Below are 14,881 nucleotides of genomic sequence, written 5' to 3'. Positions count from 1 at the left end.
TGTCCATTGCTAAGCAAGTCATTTGTTAAGTTTTTCCCATTTTACAACCTTTCTTGTAAAAGTTGTTAAGTGAATCACCGCAGTTGTTAAGTTAGTAACACAGTTGTTAAGTGAATCTGGCCTCCTCATTGACTTTGCTTGTCACAAGGTCACAAATGGTGATCACATGACCTCGGGACACTGCAACCGTCATAAATACATGCCAGTTGCCAAGCATCCATTTTTTGATCACATGACCAATGGGGATGCTGCAATGATCAAAAGCATGAAAAACATTCACAACTCCCTTTTTTCCAATGCTGTTGTAACTTTTGTAAATTAATTGTTGTAAGTCAAGGACTACCTGCACACCATATGAACTAAACCAGGGATCCTCAACCCCTGGTCCATGGACCAGTACCAGGCCGCGGCATACCAATAACCGGTCTGCACAAACAAGCAAAGCCCCATCCACAGCATGCAGGTATAACACACAAAACCACACACCTTCCAGTCTGTGGAAAAACCTCTCTCCATGAAACCGGTCCCTGGTGCCCAAAAGTTTGGGGAGCTGTGGACTAAACATTGCTTCCTGTGCATTCAGAAAAATAGCCCGGTACAAAAGATCCATTAAACATTAGTGATTTTCTTCTTTCATGATGTAGGTTTATCTTGACAAATACTTCCCAACATACCATAAAGATGGCAGCAGTCTGGAAGAGCGACTCAGACAAATGCAGGAATTCTTCCATTTGAAGGTCACTGGGAAAATGGATAAAGAAACCATAAACGTAATGAAACTGCCCCGATGTGGAATCTCAGATGTTTCAGAAGTGCATAAAGCTGCAACAAGAACCTGGAATAAAAGACTGCTCACATACAGGTTAATTACATCTTTAGCAGTTTTTTATTATTTTATTTTTATTTTATTAATTTTATTTGTATACCGCCCTTCTCCCAAAGGACTCAGGGCGGTGAACAGGGCAGTATATGTTAAAAGACAAAATAGAAAAATTACAAGAGATTAAACAAAATGCCCACAACTCTTACAATAAGTTAAAACACATTAAAATAAGTTAAAACACATTAATAAAACCCAACCCCATCCCATCAGGCCATCAGGCCATAAATTCTTTATAAAAAGAATTTACCAATTACATTATTTCTTATATAGTAATATTTTGTAATTCTTCTATTGATTAAAGGATTAAGAATTATACTCCGGATTTGCCAAGATGGAAGGTAGATGCAGCTATAGCAAAGGCATTCCGCGTTTGGAGTGATGTGACTCCACTGAGTTTCCAGAAAGTTTTCAGACCTGCTGACATTGAAATATTGTTTGCATATGGTGGTAAGGCTGCCTGTTTTTATTAACTAGCTCTCAAGTATGCATTTTTCACACGATTCCTACCCCTTTCTGAAGCATTACTTACATTCTCTCTGCTTTCACTGATCACAGTCGAAAAGTCAAGGTTGACTGGAGTAAAACCCTCCCTAGAAGGGCTGGTGCTTAAATTGAAATCATTTAGATCATTTAAATCATTCATTTCATGGGAAATAGTAGTTCTACTCTAATCTGTATTGGTCAGACTCCATCTCAAATGCTCATCCAGCTGTAGACTTTGTTTTTTTAAAAATTTCAGATAACTGAGGAGCCCTGGTGGTGCAGTGGATAAAATGCAGCATTGCAGGCTAACTCTGCCAACAACCTGAGTTCAATCCTGACGGGGCTTAAGGTTAACTCAGTTTTCTATCCTTCTGAGTTTGGTAAAATGACCACCCAGATTGTTGTGAGCAATATGCAAATAATTCTTACACTGTAAACCACCCAGAGAGTTTTCTCAAGCACTATGGGATGGTATAGAAGCCTAAATCCTATTGCTATTGCTAACTGGAATGGGTTCACAGAAAGATTGCCAAGATGATGTAAAAAAAAAATAAAACTGCAAAGAATGTAAACCCTTTCATTCCCTACCATTCAGTTAGAACTGAAGAAGCTTCTTGGATGAGAAGTGAAATATTTTCAAGGAAAAAAAAAGAAAAGCCAGTTGCTTTTTGAAAAGCACTTTGTGGATAACCATGACTTGGATGCTTGAGAATCTCCACAGACATATCATAGCTTGGTTTTAAATATTCAGATGACCACTAGGTAGAAGCAGAGAGTTACCATTTGTGTAGGTCTTTGCTGCCATCTATTTGGATCCTTGCATCTGAATATGGTTTTCCTAAGAATTCATGATCGGTCTTCCTTTCTTTATGTCTTTCCTGCTTAAACAACAAACATGGGGAAAAAATGAAAAATCTTTAATCAAGGAATACCTCTCAGTTAATATAAATTAGAGGTATGGTTCTCTTTAAAAATTGCATTCATTCACAAATAAGCAGCTTTGAAAAGATTCCCAAGCAATTACAGATAGTCCTCGAACTTACGATCACAATTCAGCCCAGAATTTAAGTGAGACATTCATGAAGTGAATATTCATGTCCCATTTTACAACCTTTCTTGCCAACTTTGTTAAGTGAATCACTGCAGTTGTTAAGTTGGTAACACGGTTATTAAGTGAATCTGGCTTCCCCATTGACCTTGTTTGTCAGACGTTTGCAAAAAAGAGTCACATGAGCCTGGGACACTGCGACCGTCATAAGTATGAACCAGTTGCCAAGCATACAAATGTAAATCATGTGAGCATGGGGATGCTGCAATGGTCATAAGTGCTCATAAAGTCACGTTTTCAGTGCCATTGTAACTTCAAACGGTTACTAAATGAACTGTTGTAAGTCGAGGACTACCTGTCGTTTGGTTGCCATTCCAGTCTTCCTATCTCTCCTTCTGGAGCCATCACTCACACCTTGAGAGACACTTTGGCAACATCATTAAAGCTCAGTAAATCTTGTACCTAAGCCAGGGGTTATCACTGCCTCACTGTCACCCCTGGCCCATATTCATAATGCATGATTATATGGATAGCAAAAATCACAAAAAAGGGGTTAGGACTACCTAAGGGTGTTGAAAATGGCAGCATAATGCTCCTAACCTAACATCTTATTCATTGACAGCTTATATTTAGTGGTGGGATTCAAATATGTGAACAACCGGTTCTCTGTCTGGGTGCCACTTCCAGAAGTCCATTCTGGGCCTGGGCAACAAATAATTAGCTACTGGTTCTGCCAAAGTGGTGTGAACTGGCTGAATCCCAGCACTGCTTATATGTTACATTTCAAATTTTAGAACATGGTGATAATTACCCTTTTGACCGCCAAGGAGATGTTTTGGCTCACGCTTACTTTCCTGGACCAGGAATTGGGGGAGATGCACATTTTGATGAAGCAGAGATATGGTCAGAGTACGACAGAGGTAGGTCACATTAACTATTAGAGCTTATTGCTCATCTATGTTATAATAAAAGTTACTGCCAAGACCGATAGTGTGATAAAGAAAGAATAATCAATCACAACTTAGCAACCAGGCAATACCTGAAGACTGCTCAAACATTTGCCCCTGAATTGCAATGTTTCTATAACAAGGAAAATCACATTTTATATTATACTTAGATTAAACCCAATCTTATTTTCATCCTGTTCCCTGTCTTGAGAGTCAAACAGAGTTCTAGCCCTGAAAAGGCATTAAGGATAGCCTTGGGATATAGGAGGCCATATATTAGTTTCTACTAATTGACTCGTTTTTCTTCTTTTTGTTTTAGTGACCAACCTGTTCCTTGTTGCTGCACATGAATTTGGTCATTCCTTAGGACTTAGCCATTCTAATGTCATTGGCTCTTTGATGTACCCAACGTATACTTACACAAACCCACACTTCTTCCGTCTCCCAAGTAATGACAGAGAAAGAATTCAGAGATTGTATGGTAAGTTCAGCCTGAAGTTTCTAGTTCTTATGGTGAAGTGTGTTTTAATCAGTCTCCAACCTTTGGCTGTACTCACTTTCTACAGTTGCCATTGTTGGCTAGAAGTGACATTAACTAGTACACAACAAATGTTTTTATAGCCTCTTTTTTCTTGGAGCTCAAGATGGCTTACAGGAGGAAGTTTCCCCTAGCCTTATTTTCTCTCCAAAATACCATATTTTTCCATGTATAAGATGCTATATTTTCCTGCAAACACCCTGTTCAAAAATCAGGTGCATCTTATACAGTACAAGTGCAGCATCTTATACACGGAAAAATAATGGTAACCTCTGCAGCCCAAGGCATGCCTGTGTGGGTTGCCATGCCGCCTGGTGCAGGTGTCAAGCCCCTGTGGGCTTGCCACTAATGGGAGGGGGAGGAGGCAAGATCTTCAGCTGGCCAAATTTCCGGATTCACCAGCTCAGCTGTTCGGTGCTCTGCCAAACAGCTGATTGGCACAGAGAAACTCGCATGCCAGAGCATCTTATACAAGAGTGCGTTTTATAGACGGAAAAATATGATACTGTTGCAAGCTAATTAGGACTAAGAGAAAGTAAACAGACTGAAACCATCCACTGACATCTTTGGATGAAAGGGGACTTGAACTTAGACATCCCCAGTCAAGGTCCAACAATTTAGCTACTCATTATACTGGACATATATTGGTTGGCTTTGTCATTGAATTTAGTTTTTGCCATATCACAATGGGTGAAAACTAGGAAGAAACTGAAGAGAATTATAAATATAATTTATCCCTCCTCTGCCTTACAATCAAAAAGGCACAGAGGGATAAGAGATGAGGAGAGAAGCAAAGAACTACTTGGCAAACCATTTTTATATTGCAAGTTCCAATTCAGATACTGTGATGAGATGGCCATTATCAGCTTAGTGACAGTTGAGGGGGAAAAAAGAGATTTCTCGTCTCACAACAGAGGTGCCCCATTTCTTCTTTTGGTATCAGCTTTGAGGTGGCAGCTGGAAGTATTAGGAAACTCTTGTTTCTCCAAGGAACAGAATAACAGAGTTGAAAGTGACTTTGAAGGTCTTCTAGTCCAACCCCTGCTCAAGCAGGAAGCCCTATACCATTTCAGTCAAATCGTTGTCCAATTTCTTCTCAAAAACCTCCAGTGTTGGAGCACTCACAGCTTCTGGAGGCAGGTTGTTCCACTGGTTAATTGTTCTAACTGTTGGGAAAATAGAAGACATTGGTGGACCAGATGAACAAATATCTCTGATTTAGTATCAGAGAATATCTTATTTGGCTCAGAAGTGGGAGTTTATGAAAATCCAGAATTTCATACCCAAAGTATACACAGAATCTGGCCCTAGTGGCATTGCTGAACTGTAACTCTCAACATTCCTCACCATGCAACAAAGCAGCAACTTCTGGAGTCCCCTCATTTCCATGCCTATTACAGCACTCAACACAAGGAGATCACGTGAGATTGCATGATACCATCAGTGTGTTTTAATGTCAGTGCCAGCCACTTCAGTCCTCTAGTTGTCCAGTCTCTTCTTAAAAGCTTCCAGTGATGGAGCACCCACAACTTCTGAAGGGAAGCCATTCCACTGGTTAATTGTTCTCATCATTAGGAAATTTCTCCTCAATTCTAGGTTGCTTCCCTCCTTGATTAGTATCCATCTGATGTTCCTTAGTAAGGCTTTATAAAGCGATACTAATACTTCACATGATCTTGATTCTATTCCTCTAGTAGTGCGGCCTAGGATTGCATTGGCTTTTTTGGCTGTCACTGCAGACTGCTGGCTCATATTTAAGTGATTGTCCGCTAGGACTCCAATATCCCTCTCACAGTTACTGCTATTGAGCAATTCCATGTATTCTATATTTATACATTTGGTTTTTCTTGCCTAAATGTAAAACCTTACTTTTCTCTACATTGAATTTTATTTTGTTAGATAGGGCCCAATGTTCAAGACTGTTGTTTAAAATGACTCCTGGCATTTTCAAACCCTAATGGACATAGACTTTCCAATTCTATTCATTTAAAAGATTTGTATGGACACCCCTCTTAAACTCTCAGTAGCTCACAACAACAATAAAATCCAATAACTATAAAATCATAAACCAAAAACTTGGTGGCTGCACCATCACCTTAAGGTGTTACACAGCCAGCTCCAAATATCCTCATTCTATTTATCTCCTCTCCCTCTTCTATCCCAAAGATTCAGGGAGGAGCCAGTCTGACTTTTTTCTGACATTATCTTATTTCCCAGATTTAAGGAATGCTTTAACCCCTTTTCCTTATATAGCAGTCCTTGCCTAGTTCTTCAAAATTATCTCCCTGATTCTCCACAGTAAGGCTGGTACCAGGTTTATTGGACAAGAGCCCACCACAGAATTATCCAATTCCTGATTCTGTCCTAACCAGCCTATTGTAGCAGAGCAAAGCAGTTACTCTTCTTTTTATTTAGCAAATCTGCTTTGCAAAAACAGTGGTGTACCTATGTTTATCCTATTTGTTCAAACATTTATATTTATTTTTAATTCCTTAACTTTAACAATATCCTTCTTTTTTTTTTCTTAGGATCAAGGAAATGGAAGCGTTGAAGAACCCAATGTATTTAAATGGCATGGAGAAATTTATATTTTGCAAAGATCAAAAGCATTATTTCAACTAAGTTTATAACATAGTAAAAGCAGCGAAAGTTTGGCTACCTGATTGATAATGGGGAAAAACGACTAGACTGAACTTTGTTATGGAAGCTACGTTGGTTCTTGATTAGCTTTCTTGTCCAATTTAAAATGCAGATTAACAAATGTGCATTTTTAACGGTGTATCATCCAACATCAAACCAACACCAACCTTGTTGGCATGCAGGGAAACCACCAATACCTGGTTACATGAGAAAACCTCTAGGGATTGATATATGTTATTTTTTATTATTTAAATCTTTTATTGATTTTTTAAAACATGGATCACATAATAGTTGGTTAACAGTGTGATTGCTGGATTTACATTTGTAAGGAGAAATCATTAACAATTAGTTTCTATAATGCATAATCCACTTATTTAAACAAATATTTCTTCTCTGGTAGATCCCCTCATCTATTGTGCTGCCACCACGTGGCTGTTCTTGGGAAATTACCAATATGCTAATTGGGTCTACCAGTGCCTTCCCCTTTGTGATGTATTTCCTATCCTGCTCATGTTGCTGCACTAGGATCCACCCCTTCTGGGTTGGACTTCCTCCTTCTCCTTGCTCCCTTGTGTTCCATCCTCCATTGTAACATCTGAACACAAGCCATGCAGACAGTAATCCTGTTACTATCTTTTGACCTTAAAGCTCCATCCAGATTCACCTGACCACACCTTCTCTGCTGTAACCACCTTCTATATGCAAAATAAAGGTATTTCAGATGAACCAGGTGCTTTATGAGTTCACTGTCTGGAAAGGGCCGTTAAATGTGACTAAATTCGCTTAAACAGACCAACGTGTCTTAACAAGGAATTATATTCGCAATACAACTGCCTGTAACAGAACAGTCGAAAGACAGTTATTAATTTTTACTGCCTGCAATCCACTGTGTATGCATGTTATCTGCAAAAGCTTAAGTGAAATATCAGTGATCATTTTTACTGGCTGCATTGTGTGTGTTGTCTACAAGTAAGAAGTCAAGGATAACAATTATTCTTACTGGCTGCATGTGTTTACCTCAGTCAAGTTTAAAATTCAGTTAGAAAATGTGTTTTAATTTCTAAAATCTGCAATTTAAAGTCTAACGTTTCTACAATTAAGTTTAAACAGTCAGGAAATGCAATCTGAATTCCTTCTCTCTGCATCCTTCATGTGCATGTTGTTTTTGAGCAAGGCAGAGGTAACAAAGGATTTGGAGATAACATTCCGTGAACTCTTGTTTGAAAAGGCTAGTAAACATCATTGCCTCTCTGCCAGTTCTTGCCTGCAATTTAGAATGACTGTTTGTTTGCAACCTTCAAGTTTGTGAAACCAAAAGAAAGTTCAAAGAAATTTCCTGCCTGCCCTTTCAAATAGTTTTTCTCTAGAAGTTTCAGAGATTTACCTTTGAAAATGAACTCTTCCTCTCTGGCTAAGCTATTAAGTGGCCATAAGGATAGACAATAAAACAATTTGTTGTCCTGGTAACCAGCTCTTGGTGGTTCACCCCACCTTAGGAATGCGAGCTGTGCAACAGCTTGTAAGCTTGGATGTTATACAGAGAAAAGCATTCATTGATAGCCATTGTCTTTAGAGTTGAATTTTTGAATTTTTGCTCAAACAAAAAAATTTGCCAGTTGCAAATGAAATCTATGACTAGCCATGCAAGCATTTCTACAGAGATCATCCTGTGCTATTAGCCATTGTTTTTTAAAGTTGAGCTCCAACAAAAAAGTTTGCCAGTTAGCAATTTTTTCTCTCTCTCTTTTGCAATAAAGATTGCTGAGCAACAACAATAAAAGAGCCATTAAGCAATTATTTGCCTAGTAACAGGCAGCGACTCCTGATGGCCAAACTGAAATGCTTAAACTGTCTGCGAATTTGAAACGCATCTGAAAGCTTGTATACAGAGAGAGACTTTGATTCACACTTATAGCAAGCTATGCAAGCATTTTTATATGATAGGCAAATGATCTAAAATCCTAAAATAGGTGTTTTGAATCTCCAAAAGGGAGATCATTCAGCAAAGCAAAGCAATCCTACCCAGCCCACTAGCTTAAACAAAGGAACGAGGGAGCAATTAACCTCCGTCAGTGACAAAGTTACAGCCTATGGTTTAGCTCTTAACACGGAGAGAGAGTTCCTCCAAGGGTTTCAAACCGGCTCACAACTTGTGGTCATAAGGAAGAACAGTTGCTTCACTTTATGTTCCAACTTAAGTTAGGGAAGATACCAGGCTTGCATCCAAACAGCGACCTCTAGTGGTCAAGAGGTGAAGTTCATTGAAGTACTCACCTACACAAGCAGCATTCCAGTGGCTGCTCAGCAATTAAAAGGCTTGTCCTCAGGCACGTGTAGAGTGCCCCCAGCCCCACTAGCTTACACAAAGAAACGAGGGAGCAATTAACCTCCGTCAGTGACAAAGTTACAGCCTACAGTTTAGTTCTTAACACACAGAGAGAGTTCCTCCAAGGGTTTCAAACCGGCTCACAACTTGTGGTCATAAGGAAGAACAGTTGCTTCACTTTATGTTCCAACTCAAGCTAGAGACAATAACAGTCTTGCATCCAAACAGCGACCCTAGTGGTCAAGAGGTGAAGTTCGTTGAAGTACTCACCTACACAAGCAGCACCCAGTGGCTGCTCAACAATTAAAAGGCTTGTCCTCAGGCACGTGTAGAGTGCCCCCAAGTGGTCAAAGGGTGAACTTTCTTGAAGTCCCTAACTACGCAGAAGGTGCCCCTAGTGGCCAACAGGTGAACTTCCCTGAAGTCTCTGACCACACAGAAGGCGCCGCCTGGTGGTCAAAGAGCAAGTTCACCGAATTTAATCAGAAAATATCTAGAAAATTTCCGTATCTGTCTTAGCCATGGCGTAATGTCTCATTGATTTTGAAGAACTGGTTCAGTCAGACAACCCTGAATTGCATCAAGTAGTTGGAAGACCCAAACGTACAATAAAACCAACCCAGAAACTCATAGAAATTTATGAGGCAAAGAAAGATGAATTTTCCAGTAATCTGTCAGAGCTATGGGACAGAACTGCAAACGCCATGAGAATTTTGCTCAACACTGATGGTAATCCTGCTGTATTAAGAGACTCTATAGATCGCTTATCTGCAGCTTATGAACGTTACCAGTGGCTGTCTACAAAATACATAGGTTTTTTGAAGGACTCTAATGTAGACGATTCCTCAACAGAATTAATTAAAATTGAGGATCTGAACCAGCAAAGAGATCTCCTGGTGCAAGGGGCAAAGTATAAGGCAAAAAACCGTATTGTTGACCTGCAAGAGACCAGATCTCATAGGTCCACATCAAGTAGACACACAGTAAACCGTATTGCTGACCTGCAAGAGACCAGATCTCATAGGTCCACATCAAGTAGACACACAGTAAACCGTATTGCTGACCTGCAAGAGATCAGATCCCATAGGTCCACATCAAGTAGACACACAGTACACCCTGCTAGATCCTCTCATTCCAGGTCTTCAACGATATATCACAAGCTACTAGAGGCACGTGCACACCTAGAAGCAAAGAAAGTACAAGTACAAAAAGGAAGCAGAGATGGAAGCCCAGAGAAAAATCCGCCAAGCAGAGGAAGAAGCCCAAATGAAAATTCTGCAAATAGAAAAGGAACGAGCGGCTGCTTTAGCAAAGCTGAAGATCTATGAACAAGCAGCGAAGAAAAACACCGATGCGGAGTGCTCCATCCCAATAGAAGTGAAGGCTCCGATGGAGCGCACCAGTCAATATGTGTGTGTTGCCTTTGTGTATATGTGTATAAATTTGCATGTGAATCAGCTTATACTTCCTCCTCAAGTTGTGTCTGTGTCTGCACTGGGAAGCTCAGGATGTGTTTAATCCAGAACATAAGCGATAGAGCTTTTTCTGGCAGATGTGTATGTGTGTGAGAGAGAGAGGGGGGGAGGGAGGGGGAGGGAGAGGGAAAGGGAGAGAGAGAGAGGAGTGAATTCAAGTAATTGTCAGTTTCTCCAGGCAGGTTGCCTTTCCACATTCAGGAGGATGAACTAGATGATCCCATACGTCCTTCCCAACATTGCCTTCTGAGAATATCACTCAGAAAAGGGATTAAAAAAAAGATGTAGGAGACCAAGGTGATTTCTGTCTGCTTATCTACTTTGTACTGCGTATGTGTCAAAACCTCAAAACGTATGCAAAGCGGATAATGTACATGCTATTAAAACTTCGTTATTATGAGCTTTAACTGCTAAAAGGGTGCACCCCTGGGCAACAGTTTTTTGAACCAAGGGACCTCGTATGAGCTAACTTGTAGAATACAGTATGTCCAATATTTAGTACCTCTGACTGCCAAGGGAATGAAATTTGGGAAGCTTTGACTGCTTCAGTGCTACCGGCTGCTGCTGAACTGACAGGTTACTGCTGCAGTCAACATAATCTTCATTTTCGACATTTCACAATAGCTTCCTAGCCAGTCTTGCAAATCCTCAATCCCCTCCTCACCCAGCAGCAGCCATTTACCTGTAGGATTGGATGGGATGAGATGGGAAGGGAAAGGAAGGGGATACTTTCTGCCAGACTCTCACAAGGAAACTGAATAGGGAAGTTGGCAGGAAAAAAAATTGGAAGTCAGTCCTGCTCTAACTGCATTTTTGCCCTCCCTTGGTCACTCTGTTTTTCTCTTTAGGTAAGGAAATCTCTCTGAAATGATGACTCAAATGATGGGGCACAAGTTGCCTAGTAAATAATAAATTTCGTAATGGTATCAGCATCTGATGGTTCTCTTGTTTTCCCAATACTTTCTTCCCTTTTTTAATGAAGAAAGTAGCAAAGCACTGCGGTGACACATCTTGATAGGAGAAAAAAAGTACTAATCTTTCAAGATCACCCAAACTCAAGAGATTCGTTCATCAATGCCTACTGCTAATCGCAATCACATGAACATTCCCTGGCATGCCTTGTGAGGTCATGAAACAAACACTGTCAATGCTATACACCAGTGTTTCCCAACCTCAGCAATGTTAAGATGCATGGACTTCTTCGAGATGAAGTCCACCTACCTTAAAGTGGCTAAGGTTGAGAAACACTGCATAGTGTATGTAATTGCATACCAATATGAAAGGCACGTAGAAAAGTCACAGGGTTAATGACTAGGCACATTTTGTCACTTGTCTTCCTTTCTTCATCTCACAATGATATCAATGCTTGACTCACAAATTTCAGGAGTAAGATATTCAAGATCTCGTGAGATTTGTGAAGTTTGGCCATGTATCCATGTAATATATTGGTTTGCCTGATAATCCTACTGTTTGAGATACCGGGTCTATTTTGATTTAGCATGATGTATTAAACAAGAGGCATATAGATTTAATCATAGTTTCAATTGGGAAAAATGTGACAATCCTAGACGAGGCCAGGGAATTTCTAAAAGCCTGGCACTCTGACAAATCAGCCATCAATAGACACATAGATATTAATAACATCTATAGGCTATGCAAAAGAGACAATCAACCAGTCCAAAAGAGAAAAAGACTCCAGTCCTCCCCACCACTAATTAGCACTCAGATCGGCATAGATCAGGGGTGTCAAACTCAGTTTCATTGAGGGCCACATCAGCATTGTGGTTGCCCTTGGGGGGAGGGGGGGCTGGGATGGGTGTGGCCTACTGGATGGGTGTAGCTGGGGTGGGCATGGTCTACTGGGTGGGCTTGGCCAGCTCAACATCACTCGCTTCAGGGGTGCCTGGGCAGGACTGGGGCAGATCTGAGGGTCTCCAGTGGAGGAGGATGGGACCAGGGCAAGTGCCGGGACATGGTTCCTCCCATCCTCCCTTTCTTTCTCTGTTCCTTCCTTCCTTCCTCCCTCCCACCTTTTCCTTCCTCCCTCTCTTCCTTCCTTCATCCCTCCCTTCCTCTGTTCCTTTCTTCCTTCGTGTTCCTTCCTTCCTCCCTCCCTTTTTCCCTCCCTCCCACTCTCCCTTCCTTCCCCCCTCCGTTCCTTCCTTCCTTCCTCTCACCCTCTGTTCCTTTTTCCTTGTTCCTTCCTCTGTTCCTTCCTTCCTTCCTTTTTCCCTCCCTTCCTCCCTCCCTCCCACCCTCCATTCCTTCCTTTGCCTTCTCATCTCTTTCCTTCCCCTGCACTCAGGAAGGGGTGATTGGGCGGGAGAGATTGCCAGCACTAATATGCTGCTGCAGGCTGTTCCTATACCATGTGGGCAGGCAGGGGTGATCCCATTGAAAGGGATGCCTCGTGGCTGCAAGGCTGGAGGTGCTGGGGGGGTGGCACTAATCTACAACCTGATTGTGTCCATCAAAGCCAGAATATGCACAGCCTATGATCTACTGGAACCAGCAAGGAGCTGCCCCACCGCCTCTGTCCTGCCCCCCAGGTGTGCCCACAGGATATGGCCAGTGCCAGCATCCTGGCTGAAGTCAGCCTGCAGGGCAAGACAGCCAGCAGGGATGCCAGATTCTACTTGCGCGTGCACCCAGGGGATGGGGTGGGGTTGCCCTGTGGATTTAAGGCTGAGTGCATTCTGGCTTTGATGGATGCAACCAGGTTGTAGATCTGCGCTCAGTCAGACTGGGCTGGGCCGAGGTGTGGTGGGCCAGTCCTTCGCTCTTTCCAGAGCAGGTCCCCGGGCCGGATGGAACCATATATCAGGCCACATCCAGCCCACAGGCCTTCTGTTTGACATGTCTGGCATAGATTAACTCCATGGTCAACATCAGATACCCCAGTCAAGAAACTGCCAAAGAGCCATTAGCCCAGGGGTGTCATTGTGGTTGCCCTCAAGGGGCTGGGTGGGTATGGCCAGGGTGGACGTGGCCTACTGGGTGGGTGTGGCTAGACTGTGTATAGCCTACTGGGTGGGCGTGGCCAGCTCTACCTCATTCGCATCAAGGGTGCCTATGGGGGCCTGGGCAGGAGTGGGACAGATCTGAGGGTCTCTGGCAGAAGGAGGGTCTCTGGGCCAGAGCCAAGGCAGTGGGGGCCATTCCCTCACTGTTTCCAGGATGGCTTCGCGGGCCACATGAAACCACTTCGCGGGCCGCATCTGGCCCCCAGGCCTTGTGTTTGACTTGTCTGCATTAGCCCAACCAAAGAATTTCTAAGACTGCCCCCACCCACCCAGACAGACAAAATACCAGAATACAAACTGACAGCAAATAGCATTCCTTACTAGCAATGATGATGTTACCTAGTTAGGGTAATGAAACGTCTGCAAGAAAACAACCAAGCACAGAGAGCACCCAGGACCCCTCAAGATGCATCTATTTAAAATACACTCCAGGTTTAACCAAAGGATCCTTCACATCTGTGTGTTTTGATTTTTCTTAAACTAATATCCCGGTTGCTTTAACTGGTTGAACTGGATGTGATTAGCATAATCTTACCACAGAAAAAGAAAGAAGCTAAAGGTAATCTGAAGGTAAAGGTAATGTGAAATTAATAGAAGCAAAACATGTAAAGAATACAAATATTGCTTTCAAGCAAGAAGTACCTCACAAAGAATATTATGGGGATTTGTTCAAAAGATGGTCAATGTCTTCTCCTAATTATCTCTAGACAATAAATAGTCCCCTGCCTGTCATATTGCTGGCCTTTATTTTACCTTTATATCTGTCTCCATGAATGCATGAATATGTTTTACTGCAAAGGATGGTTTATACATGACAAGTTATGCTTCTAATATATGCACCAGGTCCGGTAGAACTCAAGATAAAGAAATGCAAACTTGGAACAATTAATATTTCCCAAGTGAGAATTCAAAAGGGTTAGGGTTAGGCTTGTGGCAAGGCCAGTTTTGGAGAGCTGTTTGCCAGGGTGCAAAAATGGGCATATATGGAGAGTCAAAAGAATTAAGATAGTTGGCCTCAAAGCTGGCCTATAAATTTGTAATAGCATCGCATGTATGATATAGCAACAGCACTTAAACTCTTCATACTGCTTTACAGCCCTCTCTAAGTGTTTTACAGAGTCAGCATATTGTTGCCAACAATCTGAATCCTCATTTAACTTACTGGGAGACTGAGTCAAACTTGAGCCAGTCAGGACTGAACTGCTGGCAGTCCGCAGAGTTAGCCTCAATGCTGCATTCTGAACACTGCACCATCATGGCTCTTTCATATGCACAAAAAAAGTGACAAGGCTTCTATCATGCCTAGTCACTTGATTTTCTTTTTTTTTTTTTACTTTTCTGGTGCTAAACAAGCTCGAGCATAGAAGCGGTGGACCCCAACAGGAACAAAAAAAAAAGAAGGAAATGAAAATTGATATGTCTGCCTCCTATCATCATAAGAAGAGCACAAAAGAACACAGTTCCTGGTTGCTCATGAATTGCGAGAAGCTTGCTTCAATCCTGAGTTTCTCGCTTACA

At 41.7% G+C, this 14,881-nt stretch overlaps 1 protein-coding gene across 1 annotated transcript in view; it reads left to right on the top strand.

Moving 5' to 3' along the window:
• Positions 1 to 773: 773 nt before the first annotated feature.
• Positions 774 to 14,881, top strand: part of LOC310640321 (uncharacterized protein) — a gene marked incomplete at both ends in the record, with an annotated part of 40,692 nt that continues 26,584 nt past the window's right edge. Inside the window, 5 exons of the mRNA XM_083362536.1 lie at positions 774 to 862; positions 1,185 to 1,330; positions 3,209 to 3,334; positions 3,681 to 3,842; positions 9,415 to 10,067. Coding sequence (XP_083218662.1) covers positions 774 to 862; positions 1,185 to 1,330; positions 3,209 to 3,334; positions 3,681 to 3,842; positions 9,415 to 10,067 — 1,176 coding nt within the window. The remainder of the gene's footprint in view (positions 863 to 1,184; positions 1,331 to 3,208; positions 3,335 to 3,680; positions 3,843 to 9,414; positions 10,068 to 14,881) is intronic.

The sequence above is a fragment of the Vipera ursinii genome (genome assembly GCF_947247035.1).
Source record: "Vipera ursinii genome assembly, chromosome: 4".
In the NCBI taxonomy this organism is placed as follows: Eukaryota; Metazoa; Chordata; class Lepidosauria; order Squamata; family Viperidae; genus Vipera; species Vipera ursinii.
The sequence above is the reverse complement of the archived record's forward strand: the minus strand, read 5'-3'. Positions and strand labels throughout refer to the sequence as shown.